General features: G+C 47.5%; 1 protein-coding gene across 1 annotated transcript in view; it reads right to left on the bottom strand.

The window, feature by feature from the left end:
- Positions 1-2,466: 2,466 nt before the first annotated feature.
- The window catches only part of Efcab8 (EF-hand calcium binding domain 8), a 60,521-nt gene continuing 49,596 nt past the window's right edge, over positions 2,467-13,391 (bottom strand). Inside the window, exons 22-26 of the mRNA XM_075962572.1 lie at positions 10,112-10,280; positions 5,598-5,730; positions 4,177-4,372; positions 4,010-4,108; positions 2,467-3,117 (exon numbers count right to left, since the gene is read on the bottom strand). Of these exons, the coding sequence (XP_075818687.1) occupies positions 2,665-3,117; positions 4,010-4,108; positions 4,177-4,372; positions 5,598-5,730; positions 10,112-10,280 (1,050 nt within the window). The 3' untranslated portion in view covers positions 2,467-2,664. The remainder of the gene's footprint in view (positions 3,118-4,009; positions 4,109-4,176; positions 4,373-5,597; positions 5,731-10,111; positions 10,281-13,391) is intronic.

The raw sequence follows: 13,391 nt of genomic DNA, 5'->3' as shown, positions 1-13,391 counted from the left end.
AACTACCACAGCACAGCCCAGGAAGGATGACACATATTCTAGAACAGTGGTTCTCAATCTCCCTGATGCTGCAGACCTTTAGAACAGCTCCTCATGTTGTGCTGACCCCCAACCATTTTTTTGTTACTACTTCAAAACTATCATTTTGCTACTGTTACGAAATGTACATATCTGTGGTTTTCCTGTGGCCTTAAGTGAAAGAGTCATTCGACTTCCCTGCAAAGGGTCGTGACCCACAAGTTGAGACCCACTGGCTTAGACCCCCTTTCTCCAGGTAGAGAACCAAGACCGACTAAGGTGCTTACTGGGAGTGGAGGGAATGCAGAAGAGGTGGTAGAAGATGGAGTCATAAATACCAGCTAAGGTCACATGACCAGTTACAGAAATGATTGCCATTGGCATGAATGTTTTTGTCTTATTTGTTGAGAATGTGCTTACACATATATTAAGTAGATGGTTATGTTTTCTTCTATCTCTTTACCATGCGATGTTGATCGAGGCATGAGTGCTTATGTTGTAAAAATATATAATAATATTTAAGTTATGGGATGTTAAAGGATAAAGCATTGCTCGAGGGAGTTAGAACATTATAGTTCAAGCACCAGATGTTGGTCATTGGAGCTACAAACTTTGATCTTTTCCCTACTAGATTTTACTTTTCCTTTGGTGTGTTTGTCCATTTGCTATGACCTTCATTTTCTCTTCTGTAATAAAGAATATTTGCTTGGTAACATTATATGTCGGAAGAATGTAATTTGTTTATTATATTCACAGGAGCTTATAGTCAAGAGATTTGGAAGTTTTAAAGTACAGGGATTTTAAAAAGATTTGGGGGACTTTTCAAACTATCTTTGGGCTGGAGAGATGCCTTTGCAGTTAGGAGCACTGACCACTCTTCCCGAGGACCTAGGTTTGATTCCCAGCACCCACATGATTGGTGGTTCACAACTGCCTGGAACTCCAGTCCTGGGGTATCAGACCTCTGTAGGTACTGCACATACATGGTACACAGAAGAGCACATGCACGCACAACACCCAGCTACATAAAATAAGCAATTTTTAAAAGGCTACACTATATATTATAACTATAAAATAAACATGAGACTTTGGGACAAGGCATGAAAGGTTGTGGTTTTTAAAGCGATGTGTTTCTGTGTCAAGCTGACAAGGGGTAGGCTGTAATCATTGGTTTTAAATGTCCACTTGTCCCATGGAGAATCACCTCAGCAGGGAGCTCAGTTTAGTCACCGTCTATGTTAGGTTACCCCAAGGGTTCATCTCTGTTGAGAGAGACATGAGCCACCAAGGCCCTGGGCCTCATTTTAAGGCTCTCTTACTGTAGATTTATCTTTGTTAGGAATGACCTACAGTATAAACTTGAAGCCGGTGTGCCTTGGAGGGCTGCTACCCCCAGTGCTCAGGAGGCCCCAGGACCTCCTGGCACACTAGCCAGAAGTGGGTCTCAAACTTCTCAGCGCTCCGCTCCCACAACACCTGACCCAGGACTCGGCACACCCCACACACAGACATGTGAGGGGCCAGGAGACAGCTCAGTGGGTAAAGCATTTGCCATGCAAGCATGAGGACCCACATATCAGTGAGCTCTGGATTCAGTTAGCAACCTTGCTTCAATATAGAAGAGAAAAAACATCACATAGCAACCGTGGACCTTGCACAAGTTCATGCACACATGAAAAGGCAACTGCAGATATGTGTATGACTACACACCTGAGAACACACACACGTACCACACAAACACAAAAATTTAAGAGAACATAAAGAGGTTCTCTGTGAGGAACTTGCTAGCCCTGATGCTTGGGGCTATTGGGAGGTGACTTGGTGCCACATCCATGGCAAGGATGGGCCTGAGGACTCTGCTCTGCCCAGAGCCACAAGGCAGGCTCCTGAAAAGGCTTCCTGTTCAAGACAGTGAAACCTCATGCTTCATGGCCTCTAAATAGAATCTTCTGTGAGCAGATGTCTACACATGCCCCAGACTTGACATTCTGAGAGGGCCAGGGGCCAGGCAGAGGTCAGGACAAGAAGGGTGCTCCAAGTCCAGAGGAGGGGCCATTTGATACATGCTCAGATATCCTTAACACAAGGCACAGAACAGCTTCCAAATACTATGCCTGGGGCTGAAGTGCCTGGTAGCCAAGGAGGACAGGAAGCAGAGACAAGGGACAAGCAGACACAGTCAACATAGAATAACTCCTATGAGGCTGAATCAGGCTGCTGAGCCATCCAGCACCCCTACCATATGATATACCTGCCATGCCACACAAAGCCCCGGTGGGGTGGGCCTGCTGCATGGCAGCCAAACACCCAGGGATCCTGAGGTACAGCTCCCTCTGTGTCTGCCCAAGGCCTTGCCAGGCATTATGGCTTGTCCCAGCAGATCAAGGACCCAAGCAGGTGAGAAACATAGCCCAGCCTTGTCACCTGTAGGATACAGGAGAATATTTATTTTGTTTTCGAGAATTGTACAGAGCCAGAAGATAGCTGGACTTATCCAGAGAGAGGCAGTGTGGGGCCCCTGGAGAAAAGGCTGCATCCCCTGGGTCTGGCAGGGAGTAAGCCAGAAACATGCAGGACCCTGTGGGTCCCCTGCTACAGAATAGAGAGAAGAATGGACACCTCAAAACACGAGGTGGGAGCCCCACTTCACAGAGAACATGAGGGTGGCTCCCCCAGGCTTCGGATGCTGCACGAGGCAGGGAGACCCTGGCATGGCAGTTTCTGGCCTTTGCGGGACAGACTCAAGGTCTGGGGTGATGTGGACGAGCTAGATTGTCCTGGAGAGGCTGACCAGGGCCTCAGCAAGGAGACTGAGGAACGTTGTCTCATGGAGGTAGACAAGTTGGAGTCCAGAACCCTGGAAGCTGATGCTCCCAGGGAAAGCATGGAGAGGGAGGAAGGGGTCGCAGCAGGAGTGCTGCTGGCTGCCCAGTCCATGAAGATCTGGCCCCGGATAAAATCCAGCTCTCTCCGGATATCGCTAGGCACCCAGCGGATGTGCCGGCCCTGGTGGTCCAGGACCTTATGCATCAGGAAGTCAGGTTGTTGGATTGGCTTAAGGTCAATGAAACGCAGGCTTTGGTAGATCTGAGGGGAAATCTGGGAACAGAACAGGAGGTGAGTGTCTGTTGGAGCTGGTGGTACCAGTGACCGAGAACAAGCTTGCATCAGGGGAGAGCCCTCAGGTCTTCCCACGCCATGTAAATCTCCAGGACACAGCTATGGAACCCACACAGCCTGAGCAGGCCCACCTTCCCACTCTCTCCTCCCTACACTTGTCTGTGATCTGAGCCTGGCACCGGGACTCTTCTCCTTTGAAGCAAGGCCATGAGTTAGACCTCAAGTGGGGCCTGATACAAAGATTCCTGGATATACCTCAGCTCCTCCCGAGCTGGGCTCTGAGGAGCCTCCAGAACCCTCTCACACCAACCTCCCCAGTAGAGTTGTAGCCTTGGGCATCATGGGAGAGAGAGTCAGGCAGGCTTTTAGAGGTCAGTCACCTGACTGGATTAAATGGGGAAAGGAGATTATGGAGTTGATTCTGATGTAATTTCAAGGTACCCATGGAATCTTTATGGCTCCTGTTGTCCCATCAAGGTATACTGGCTTGGAGTCAGACTGGCTTTTATAAGTCTCTGATTCCCCTTTCCACAATGAAGGACAGCCATCCCTTCGTGTGTGTCCACCTGTGCGCCCAGTACCCACACACCCCTCATCTCCTTTTGATTACCTACACTCATGGCTACAGGGGCAGTTAATATGCTAAAGAGTAGCCAGAGAATATAACGGTGCTCTGGGGGCTAGAGACAGGAAAGGCCAGAGGAGACCCCGCCCTCCAGAAGCCCAGTGGCTGTGTTCCCAGAGACAAGATTTCTGCCGACTAAAAGCATGCCAGCCTGGCCAGTTTATGCCATAGACAGAGAGCGTGGACCGGATAGGGTCTGCTGACCTCAGATGGCCCCGCATCTCAGATGCAGTCTCATTCCCTCACCTGCTGCCTCATCCAGCTGTACTGCACTCTGGTGGCCAGGAGTCTGGGGCTCCGAACATGCTCCTTGGGCTTGTAAGCTGCTCCCACGATTTTGCTCGCCTGCAAGAGTCACAGGTGAGAACAGTAGCCAGAAGCTGAGTTCCCTCCCCTCCCCCAACTGTCCCCACCTGCTTGTCCTTAGCCCATTGATTCCAGCTCTCCTCGATGTCTTCCACAGAATGCTCTTTGGTCCATGGGGCTACGCGGGACATCTGGTGCAGCCGGGCCCGGGCCTCAGCTTCCTTCTCTGCTTTCCCGTTCAGGAGGGCCATCAGTGCCGCCTCCTCACGCTGCTGGTACACCAGGGCTTGGGCCAGTTCCTTGCTGTGAGAGGCTTCCTTCAAAACACGGGCCTCCTATTTCCCTAACAGCTCCCCACATACACCCTGATGCCAGGTGGCCTCCCCTTTCTGGGACTGCCCCTCTCCAACCCTTTCCTGTCTCCTGCCAGGGCCCAGCACTGAGCAAGTACTGTCTAGCATGAGCAAGGCCCAGATACACTAGCCCAAGATCTGCTGTGTTTTCTTCCATTCAGGCCTCAACTAGACCTCCCTGGCAGGATATGCAAACATCCCCACCCCAGGGAAGCTCTTGCCTTGCCTTGTTTGATAAACCCCCACAAAACTGTCCATCGAAAGAAGAGTATGCCTTGATGGGACAACAGAAGCCATAAAGATTCCATAGGTAGCTGAAAATTACATCAAAATCAACTCCACAGTCTCTACTATGAAACCTTCCTCATTTAATCTGGTGGAAGAGGGGGGCTGACCTCTCAATAACCTGTCTTCTTGCTATTCCCAACAACTGTCAGATGAACCTCAGTCATGAGTTTTCACATCCATCTCCCCATGTAGACTGTAACTTCTCTAGGTTAGATCAGGTGTGATGGTACTGGGTAAAACCCAAGGCCTTGTCACTAGAGGCACTGAGTCTTATTTCCAGCCGTCAATAAAGAACAAAGAAAAACAGATTTTCTTTTTCTTTTCTTTCTTTCTTTCTTTCTTTTTTTTTTTTTTTTAACAAGGTCTCTCTAAGTAGCCCTGGCTGTCCTGGAACTCACTATGTAAACCAGGCTGGCCTTGAACTCATATGCCTCTGCCTCCTGACTGCTGGAACTAAAAGTGTGAGCCACCATGCCCAGCCCAGCAATAATAATAAAAAAAAATTGAAGGAACTGAAATCATTTGAAAATTAAGGAATAAGGATGGTGTGGGTGATGTGGGTGGGCGGGAGGGAACCCAGAGGAAAAGCAACAGCTGGAGGAACAAGCCTCTCCTTCTCCCATGTATCACACAGCTGTCTGCTCTGGACCGTCACCTTGGGCATTGGCATGGGCAGTCCTCTGCCAATGGTAATGACCTCTACAGGTGCCACTGCCACCCTGCAGATCTCAATCTAACTTAGGAGCAGGGCTCTTCCTGGCTGCTGGGTCTTGCCTCTGAGATGGTTAAATAGGACCCTAGGTTGACTGCAAATCCTAAGCTTCTCGCCCCACCCCAGTGAGAGACTTCTGGGAGCCAGGGAGCCCCAGGTGGCCATAGGAACGCACTGCAGCTCCAAGAAGGATCTCTTGAGGGTGGTGCCAGCGAGGTCGGGCTTTTCCTCTGAAGTTGCTGCCTGCTCCTGACCATCGACCATCGTGACCTCCTGCAGCCTCTTCCAAATGTTCAGGCCGAACGTTCCTGTGATATGACCAGACCCTGTTCAGAACTAGAACTCTCTGAATCCACTGCTTCTGCCCCTCAGCTCCAAGAGTTGGTAAGTGGCCCTGTGCTCCGCCCCACCCACTCACCCAAACACTGAGTGCCTGCTGTGTGCCAGGCACTATAGCGGCTACACAACAAATCTCTAGATTTGTCAGACTCCAGCCCTAGGAGGTACTGGAGCTTCGGTCTCAGGCATCCTGCACCGTGTGTAGCTTGGCATGGAGAGATAAGTGTGACAAGGGCCCAGTAACCCCCATTCGGGCTCCCAGCGCTCATGCGTGAAATGACAAGGGCATAAAATGGCCAGGATCTATCTAGGTGAGATCCGGAGTGGAGCAGAAGACGGGGAAGTCAGTGTCCTGCTCTGGTTCTGGTATGGATGACCTGAATTTAGTCCCAGACAGAACTGACGTGGTAGAGTTCTGTGAATTCTGACCTCCACGTGTCTATAGTGGCACAGGCATGCCATGCCGTGTGTGAAACCACTGCTCCCTGACCCATACACAATAAATAAATAAAAGTAGGCCATTCTCCTGCTATGGAACTAGGAAACTAGGAAAGAGAAAAACCAAAGAGCTCCAGCAGCAAATAAGAGAGCAACTAAACTGACAGACAGGGATGTCTCGCAAGAAACACTAGTCTAGGAGTCACTGGCTTCTCCAGGAGTTCCTGGTGTGGCTTGAGAACCAAGCTTGGCCTAGACAGAAGGATGCAGCTGTGGGACCAGCTGAGCTCCTGCCAGCCCTGCAGCTGGCAGGACTGAGTCTTGTCCTAAAAGCACTAGGGGTGGGGGGCATGGGTTAGGATGGGATCAAGAGAGAGGGCCTCACAAGAAGCCTCGCCATCTCCGTTTTGACATACCCAAAGACAAGGTAAACTGACTCTACCCAAATCTGCTTTCCAGCCCCTCAAGCTCAGACCCAGGTGAATGAGAAAACACACGCTCAGGGAAATTAATACCAACTCCAGCCTTCACAGATCAGTTATACAACATCCAGAAAAATCTCCTTGTGCTCTGTGTTTGAAACATATATTGGTAAACTGTCATCCTGAGCTCCCTAAGAAGTTGGCTCCTGAAGCAGGGTGACCCACCCCAGTTGTGTAGGTCCCTCCCCAATGGTAACTCAAGCATGTTTATCTCAAAGTCTCCTCCAAGACCCCTGTCCTGAAGCATCTGATCCCCTAACTGTACAGGGAGAACAGCAAAACAGCAAAATAGTCTAAGAAACTTATGTAGCCAACATCGCTCTGATACCAAAGTAAAAAAACAAAAACAAAAACAAAAAAAAAACCACTACTGGCCAATATCCTTGGTGAACAGAAATGAAAAACCCCTCCAAGTACTCTTGGAGGTGGAATAATCAATAAAGTCAGCATGAGGACCGAGTTCAATTCCCAGAGTCAATGCAGAAAGGCAGGTTCTAAATCCCCCAGCACTGGTGAGGCTGGGGCAGGCAGACCCCTCGGGTTAGCTGACAAACACCGGGCTAATGAGAGGATCTGATTCACAGACATCTCCACATGCATGCACTCACATGCGCACACGCACAAACACACATATCACATAAGAATACATTGTAGCAAGCCCGGAAAACAACCAGGGAAAATTTCTAAATATTGGTCTCAGCAATGACTTCTAGAAAAAAACAAACAAAAAAGGCAAAGATAGAGGCAGAGCTCTACAAAAGCAAGACAAAAGCTTCTGGGTACATACAAGACAACCTACAGAATGGGAAAAATACCTTACCACATACTAACACGGGCCAAGCTAACCACTAAAATATGTAAGACTATGTAAAATATGAAGACTAATAGCAGAAAGACCTGATTTTAAAATAGATAAAAGACTTGAACAGATATTTGTCTAAACGAAATCTGCAAATGGCCAGCAGGCTGTGTTAAAATGCTCAGCACCTCTACATGGAGAACAGAAATACACCTCCCCCTCATTTGCGGGGTGTTATCAGAAGAGCAGGAAACGGGCATCTCTGTATCAGTAAGCATGCAGAAAGGAATGGAAACCTGGGTAACTACTCTAGGAAGTGGTGTAGCGTTCCTCAAAATTGATCCAGTCACCCACTTCTGGTGATTTTCCCAAGAGAACTGAAAGCATGTGGCTGGTAACCCCTCTGAGGGGCAGACAGGGGAATTGTAAATTTGGGGTCAATCTGGCCTACACACTTAGCCCCCCCCTTTACACATGCACACACATCCTGAAAACAGGATCACCTGCCCTCGCTCTCAGGCGTCAGTGCAGCATGCATTGACAGATGGGTTCAGACGACACATCTATGGCGGAATGCTCTTCAGCCTTAGAGAAGAAGGGACTGTGACAATGGGGATGAACCTTGAAAAGGCAAGGTCCAATGAAAGGAACCAGACACAAGGCAACTGCATAATCTCATGGCTGTATGGTGTCGAAACAGTCAGGCTCATAGACAGGATGCAGAGACCAGGACGGAGAAGAAGGGAGACACTTCAGGATGGCAGAGTTCAGGGATCTGAGTACGTGTAGCTAACTTAGCAAAGTGCTGGGACAAAGAGTGTTTATACTTGGCCAATGAAAGAACCACTTCAAAAGACCACAGGGAAATAACAACTGAAACATATATATATATATATATATATATATATATATATATATATATATATATATAGAGAGAGAGAGAGAGAGAGAGAGAGAGAGAGAGAGAGAGAGATCCCTGATTAGAAATAATCTCCAGATACCAAACTGAAATGCATATATTTGTTTATTTAAAAAAATTACAAGAGTGTTTATAGGAGTATTATTCTCAATCATGTAAAATAGCTAGAAAAAGTAACATAGGATTAGCATGGTATTTATTGCGGATAAACTTCACAGCTACGCTGTTTAGAGAAAGAAAACAGAAACAAAGAAAAGATCATCACATGATCTCATATGTAAAAGTGAAGAAACTAAGTTTAGAAACCTGACCAGGGATAAGGGCCCCTACCTGGGACCCAGCATTGAAGAAGACAAGAGAGTTCAGAATCCAAGACCAGCCTGGGCTATCATAGTGAAATGCTGTCAAAAGAAAAAAAAAAGCCGGGCAGTGGTGGCGCACGCCTTTAATCCCAGCACACTCTCGAGAGGCAGGCAGATCTCTGAGTCAAAGCCAGCCTGGTCTACAAGAGCTAGTTCCAGGACAGGCTCCAAAGCTGCAGAGAAACCCTGTCAAAAAAAAAAAAAAAACAGGGTACAGAGAGATGGCTCAGCTGGTAAAGTGCCTGCTACAGAAGCCTGAAGACAGAGTTCACACCCCCACCACTCACACTGAAGGCAGGACAGCTGTGCACACCTCCATCACTAGAACTCACTGTCCAGCCAGCTTCACCAAATCAATGAGCTCCAGGTTCAGTGAGAAACCCTGTCTCAAAAATGAGGTGGCGAGTGAGTAGGAAGAGAGCCAACATTGACCTCTGGCCTACACAAACGAGTTCACACGTGCACATGTGCCCACACCTGTATAAGGCTGTACATATACCACACCTAAACATATACAAGAAAAACCGTCAGGGCCTGGAGAGCTGGCTCAGTGGGTGAAGGCACTTTCCACCAAGCCTGCCCATCTGAGTTCCACTTCAGGGACAGAACAGGCGAGAACCCCCTCCCACAGTTGACCTCTGACCTCTGCATGCATTCCATGGCATGTGCCTCTCCCAAAAAAAATAAAAAATTGTAAAATGCTGTAGGAAATCCTATAGCCGGTAGCCTTTAAGTTCCCCGCCCACTGGGGTGTGGCCTCTTACACTATTTCTGCAGTGTAAAGTGTTTGCCCAGTCTCTTTTCTGGCTGCAGGATTCAGTTGCTGTTCTCCGTTCCAGCAGAGGATATTGATTTGTGAGTCCTACCCCTAATAAATAACCAACTATTATTCTCAATTCTGAGCTAGTGTGGGATTTAAGTGCCCCTTTTCAGTAAAACACACATACAGTAGCAGCAAAAGCAGGGGTTGGAAGAGACTCTTGGGTGTCTGCTTCCCAATGTGGGCTATACAGACAGACAGAAGTACATACACTCTAGGAATTAAAGGTGAAACACTTTGATTTTCTGAGCTTTTCTTCATGTAACACCAGAATTGTGCTTATTTTTTTAAGAGAAAGGAACAGAACTTACCAGTTACACAATTTTCTAAAACTCACCAAGACAAGCAAAGCTGGGTGGGTGAGTGAAAGCCTGGAAAGAAAGCTGACGGATGAGTGAACAACCGGACAGATTCATATCCTGCAATATTCTCTGAGCAGCTGTAAGGCCCTTCTCCCCACGGGGCATAGGCCAGGGTGTGTTCTGCCAGGGACAAGGACAGGAGAGGCCATGCTTTGGCGGCACCCATACCTATGGCATCACCAGAGAGTTTCCAGGCCTTGACGTCCCCGTCCAAGCCAGCACTGACAACCAGCTGGAAGATGTCCACGTACAGGATATCGGTCACGCTCTCCAGGTGGCTACGCCAGGTAATCAGAAGGGGTGGGGGAACCAGAGAAATGGTCTGGCCATCCACAACCTGTAGGGGGCAGTAGAGGGTGACTCACATCATGCTCTCACAAAGATAGCACCCTAGCACTTACCTAGGGCCCAGAGGAGCAGAGTCCAGGGAAGAGCACCTGGACACCAGCTAATGAACCACCTCTGGGCACTTCACATTAACTGGCTGCTGCTGACCTTTGGTAGGGCTCAGCACTTCTCTGGCTTCAAGAGCCCCTTTGTTAGAGCCTCACAGACTGTCTCATTGGAACCCACAATGTTATATGCCATAGAACATGTTCACCACTTTACTGAGAAGAGGGAATCAAAGATATTCAGAAATCAGCCTGAAGCCAGAGAGCTGGAAAGCGATGGGGCAAGAATATAAGCCCACACATCTTCTAACTCTTCTCAACTGAGCACTAGGGCAGACCGCATGGGGTGGCTGGTGACACAGGGGACATCACACTAGGAAAAAAGGAAAAACGTGAGAGAAAATAACTCTATATATGTATGTGTGTGAGTGTGTGTGTGTTTGTAAGAAAGGGGGTGCATATGTATATTCATGTTTGCCTGTGTTCGGCCCACATGTGTACATGTTCACATGCATGTATATGATGCAGGTGGAGACATGAAGTTGACCTCGGGTATCCTCCTTCATCTCTCAGGATCTCTTGTTGAACCCAGAGTTCGCCAATTCCAGCTGGTCTAGCTAGCCATCTTACTCGGGGATCCCCCGTCTCTGACCCATGCCATGCCTGTTCAGCTGTTAGAGGGGTTCTGGGATTCAAACCCCAGTCCCCACACTTGAGCAGCAAGTGCTACATCTACTGAGCCGTCTCCCCAGCCCCAACCATTTTAAAATCCAACAATATTGAGGAAGGAACGTTTATTCTATATGCTATAGTCAGGCATAGTAAGTCAGACTACTGCAAACCATAACCCAAGAGTGAAAGACATCAGCGACCACAGAAGCCATGCTAAGCATGTAGGAACCCCTTGGGTGTAGTAGTTGGAGCGGCGGGGCTGCGTCCCCAGCACCCCGGCCGCCTCACTAGCTTATGCCCCAAAATAACAACACACAAATTGTATTCATTTAAACACTGCTTGGTCCTTTAGCTCTAGCCCTTACTGGCTAATTCTGATATCCCGATCAACCCATCTCTAATAATCTGTGAGCACCGGTCTTACCGGGAAGATTCTAGCCTACGTCCATCCTGGGTTGGAGCTTCATCGCGTGTGTCTGCCCGGGAGCGGGGCATGGCGTCTCTCTGAGCTCACTTCCTCTTCCTCCCATCATTCTGTTCTGTTTACTCCTCCCACCTATGTTTTAACCTATGAGGGCCAGCCAAGCAGTTTCTTTATTGCTTAGCCAATGAAATCAACAGATTGATATATGGCACTCCCACATCACTTGGGTATGAGAATAGTATCAGAAAGAGTGGTTCAAGCACAAACACAGTGGGCTGTCAAAAGAAAACTAACCATTATCACATCTGAAACTAAAATACACACTAAGAGGCTTGATTTTTTTATTTGCTTTGATTTGGGGGCATTGTTTGATTTGGTTGGTTGGTTTCTGGTTTTGGTTTTTAGTTTTTTGAATGGTCTCATAAGGCCTGCGCTGGCAGGCATAAAAGTTACTATCAAAGTAACCCTGGCCTCACAGAAAACTCTTGGAAGGGTTGTGCAGACCTGTCATTGGTGTTTTCAGTATTCAGTGGAATACACCAGCAAAGGCATCTGTGCCTCAGCATCCCTCTGGTACTGAAGATGTGGCAGGACTTCCCTTGTGTTCCTCACTCCATAATGCATCTTAGGAATCTTTCTAGAGCTGAATAGTAAGCCACAGGCTATGCTATTAATACAATCCTCTCAAGGGGAGAATTGCTGTGTTTTATTCTTAAAAGTGAATCTTAGTAGAGAGTGCTATTTCACATGTGTGTTAGCATGTCTGAAAGGTACATTTTCAGAAGAGGGGAACTAGGTCAAAGGGTTTCATATATTTGCAATTTTGTTATCCATCTTGCAAACATAAGTATTTTGAGATGCGGTCTAGCTATGTATCTCAAACTGGCCTCAAAGTTACCATCCTCCTGCCTAAGCCTAGGTTCTGGGATTACAGGTCTGCATTGCATGCTGGTTGCTCATGTGCTGTCCACATGCACACTCATGTAAATCAGTACCAGAATAGCCAGAAATCCCTAACAATGGCCACTTCAGGGAAGAATTGTGCTTCACACAGGACCAGGGCCTCTCTACATTGCCTGGACACTTGTAAAACTTTCATATATGTATAATGAACACATAAAAAGTCATATGCATAATGAATGTATTTTAACATAAATACACAAATTAAACACAAATGTATACTCAGACCCACATAATGAGGTGTAATACTGTCAGCCTGACAACCTCAAGAGTTCTTCCAGCTACTCCCCACCCCAACAAGAATTATCACTTCTGATAGGCAGGCTCAGTTTTTCTACAGTTATGCTCTATAGAAACAGAACAAACACATACAATGTACATGCTTTAGGGCCTGACTTGGCTTAATTTTCTGAAGAGTCACTGATTAGATTTTTTTTGAGTAGATGTTACTGCTCTGTCTACGAAACCTACATTGTGGGTCCAGCCAAGACTGATGAGTGTGTGGGTATTTCCAGTGTGGAGCCATTATCAATAGGAATTCTCTCAACCTTCTTCCCATGTTTTACACGAACTTCTGGGTATAAGCCTACAGTGGAACTGCTGGGTGGAAGGGCAGACATGCTCAGGTTAGGTAGCTATTGTCAAATAATCCCCCAAAGTAAATATACTAATTGCCAACGTTTGCCCAAGGTGGCTGTTTCACGTCGTCTGCATCTCTGCAGACTCTGCTTGTGCCTTTCTGATTTCAGTCATCCTCGTGAGATGTAGTGACGTCACTCCACCGCTTCCATTTATTTTTTTCTTGGTAACTAAAGAAAAGGTGCTTGATTTCATGAGGCCCTGGGGCCAACACCAATTACTTTGAACCATGTGTTGACTACTTGAGAGAGTGTATAATATTTCAGTTTTAAACTCAGGACACTAGGGTCCTACTGCAAAGATCAACATGCATGGGGAGGGGATGGTGAATGTGTATCTGTGTGCATGTGTGGTGAATACC

Source organism: Microtus pennsylvanicus, chromosome 2 (assembly GCF_037038515.1).
Source record: "Microtus pennsylvanicus isolate mMicPen1 chromosome 2, mMicPen1.hap1, whole genome shotgun sequence".
In the NCBI taxonomy this organism is placed as follows: domain Eukaryota; kingdom Metazoa; phylum Chordata; class Mammalia; order Rodentia; family Cricetidae; genus Microtus; species Microtus pennsylvanicus.
This window is presented reverse-complemented; position numbering and strand designations above follow the sequence as displayed.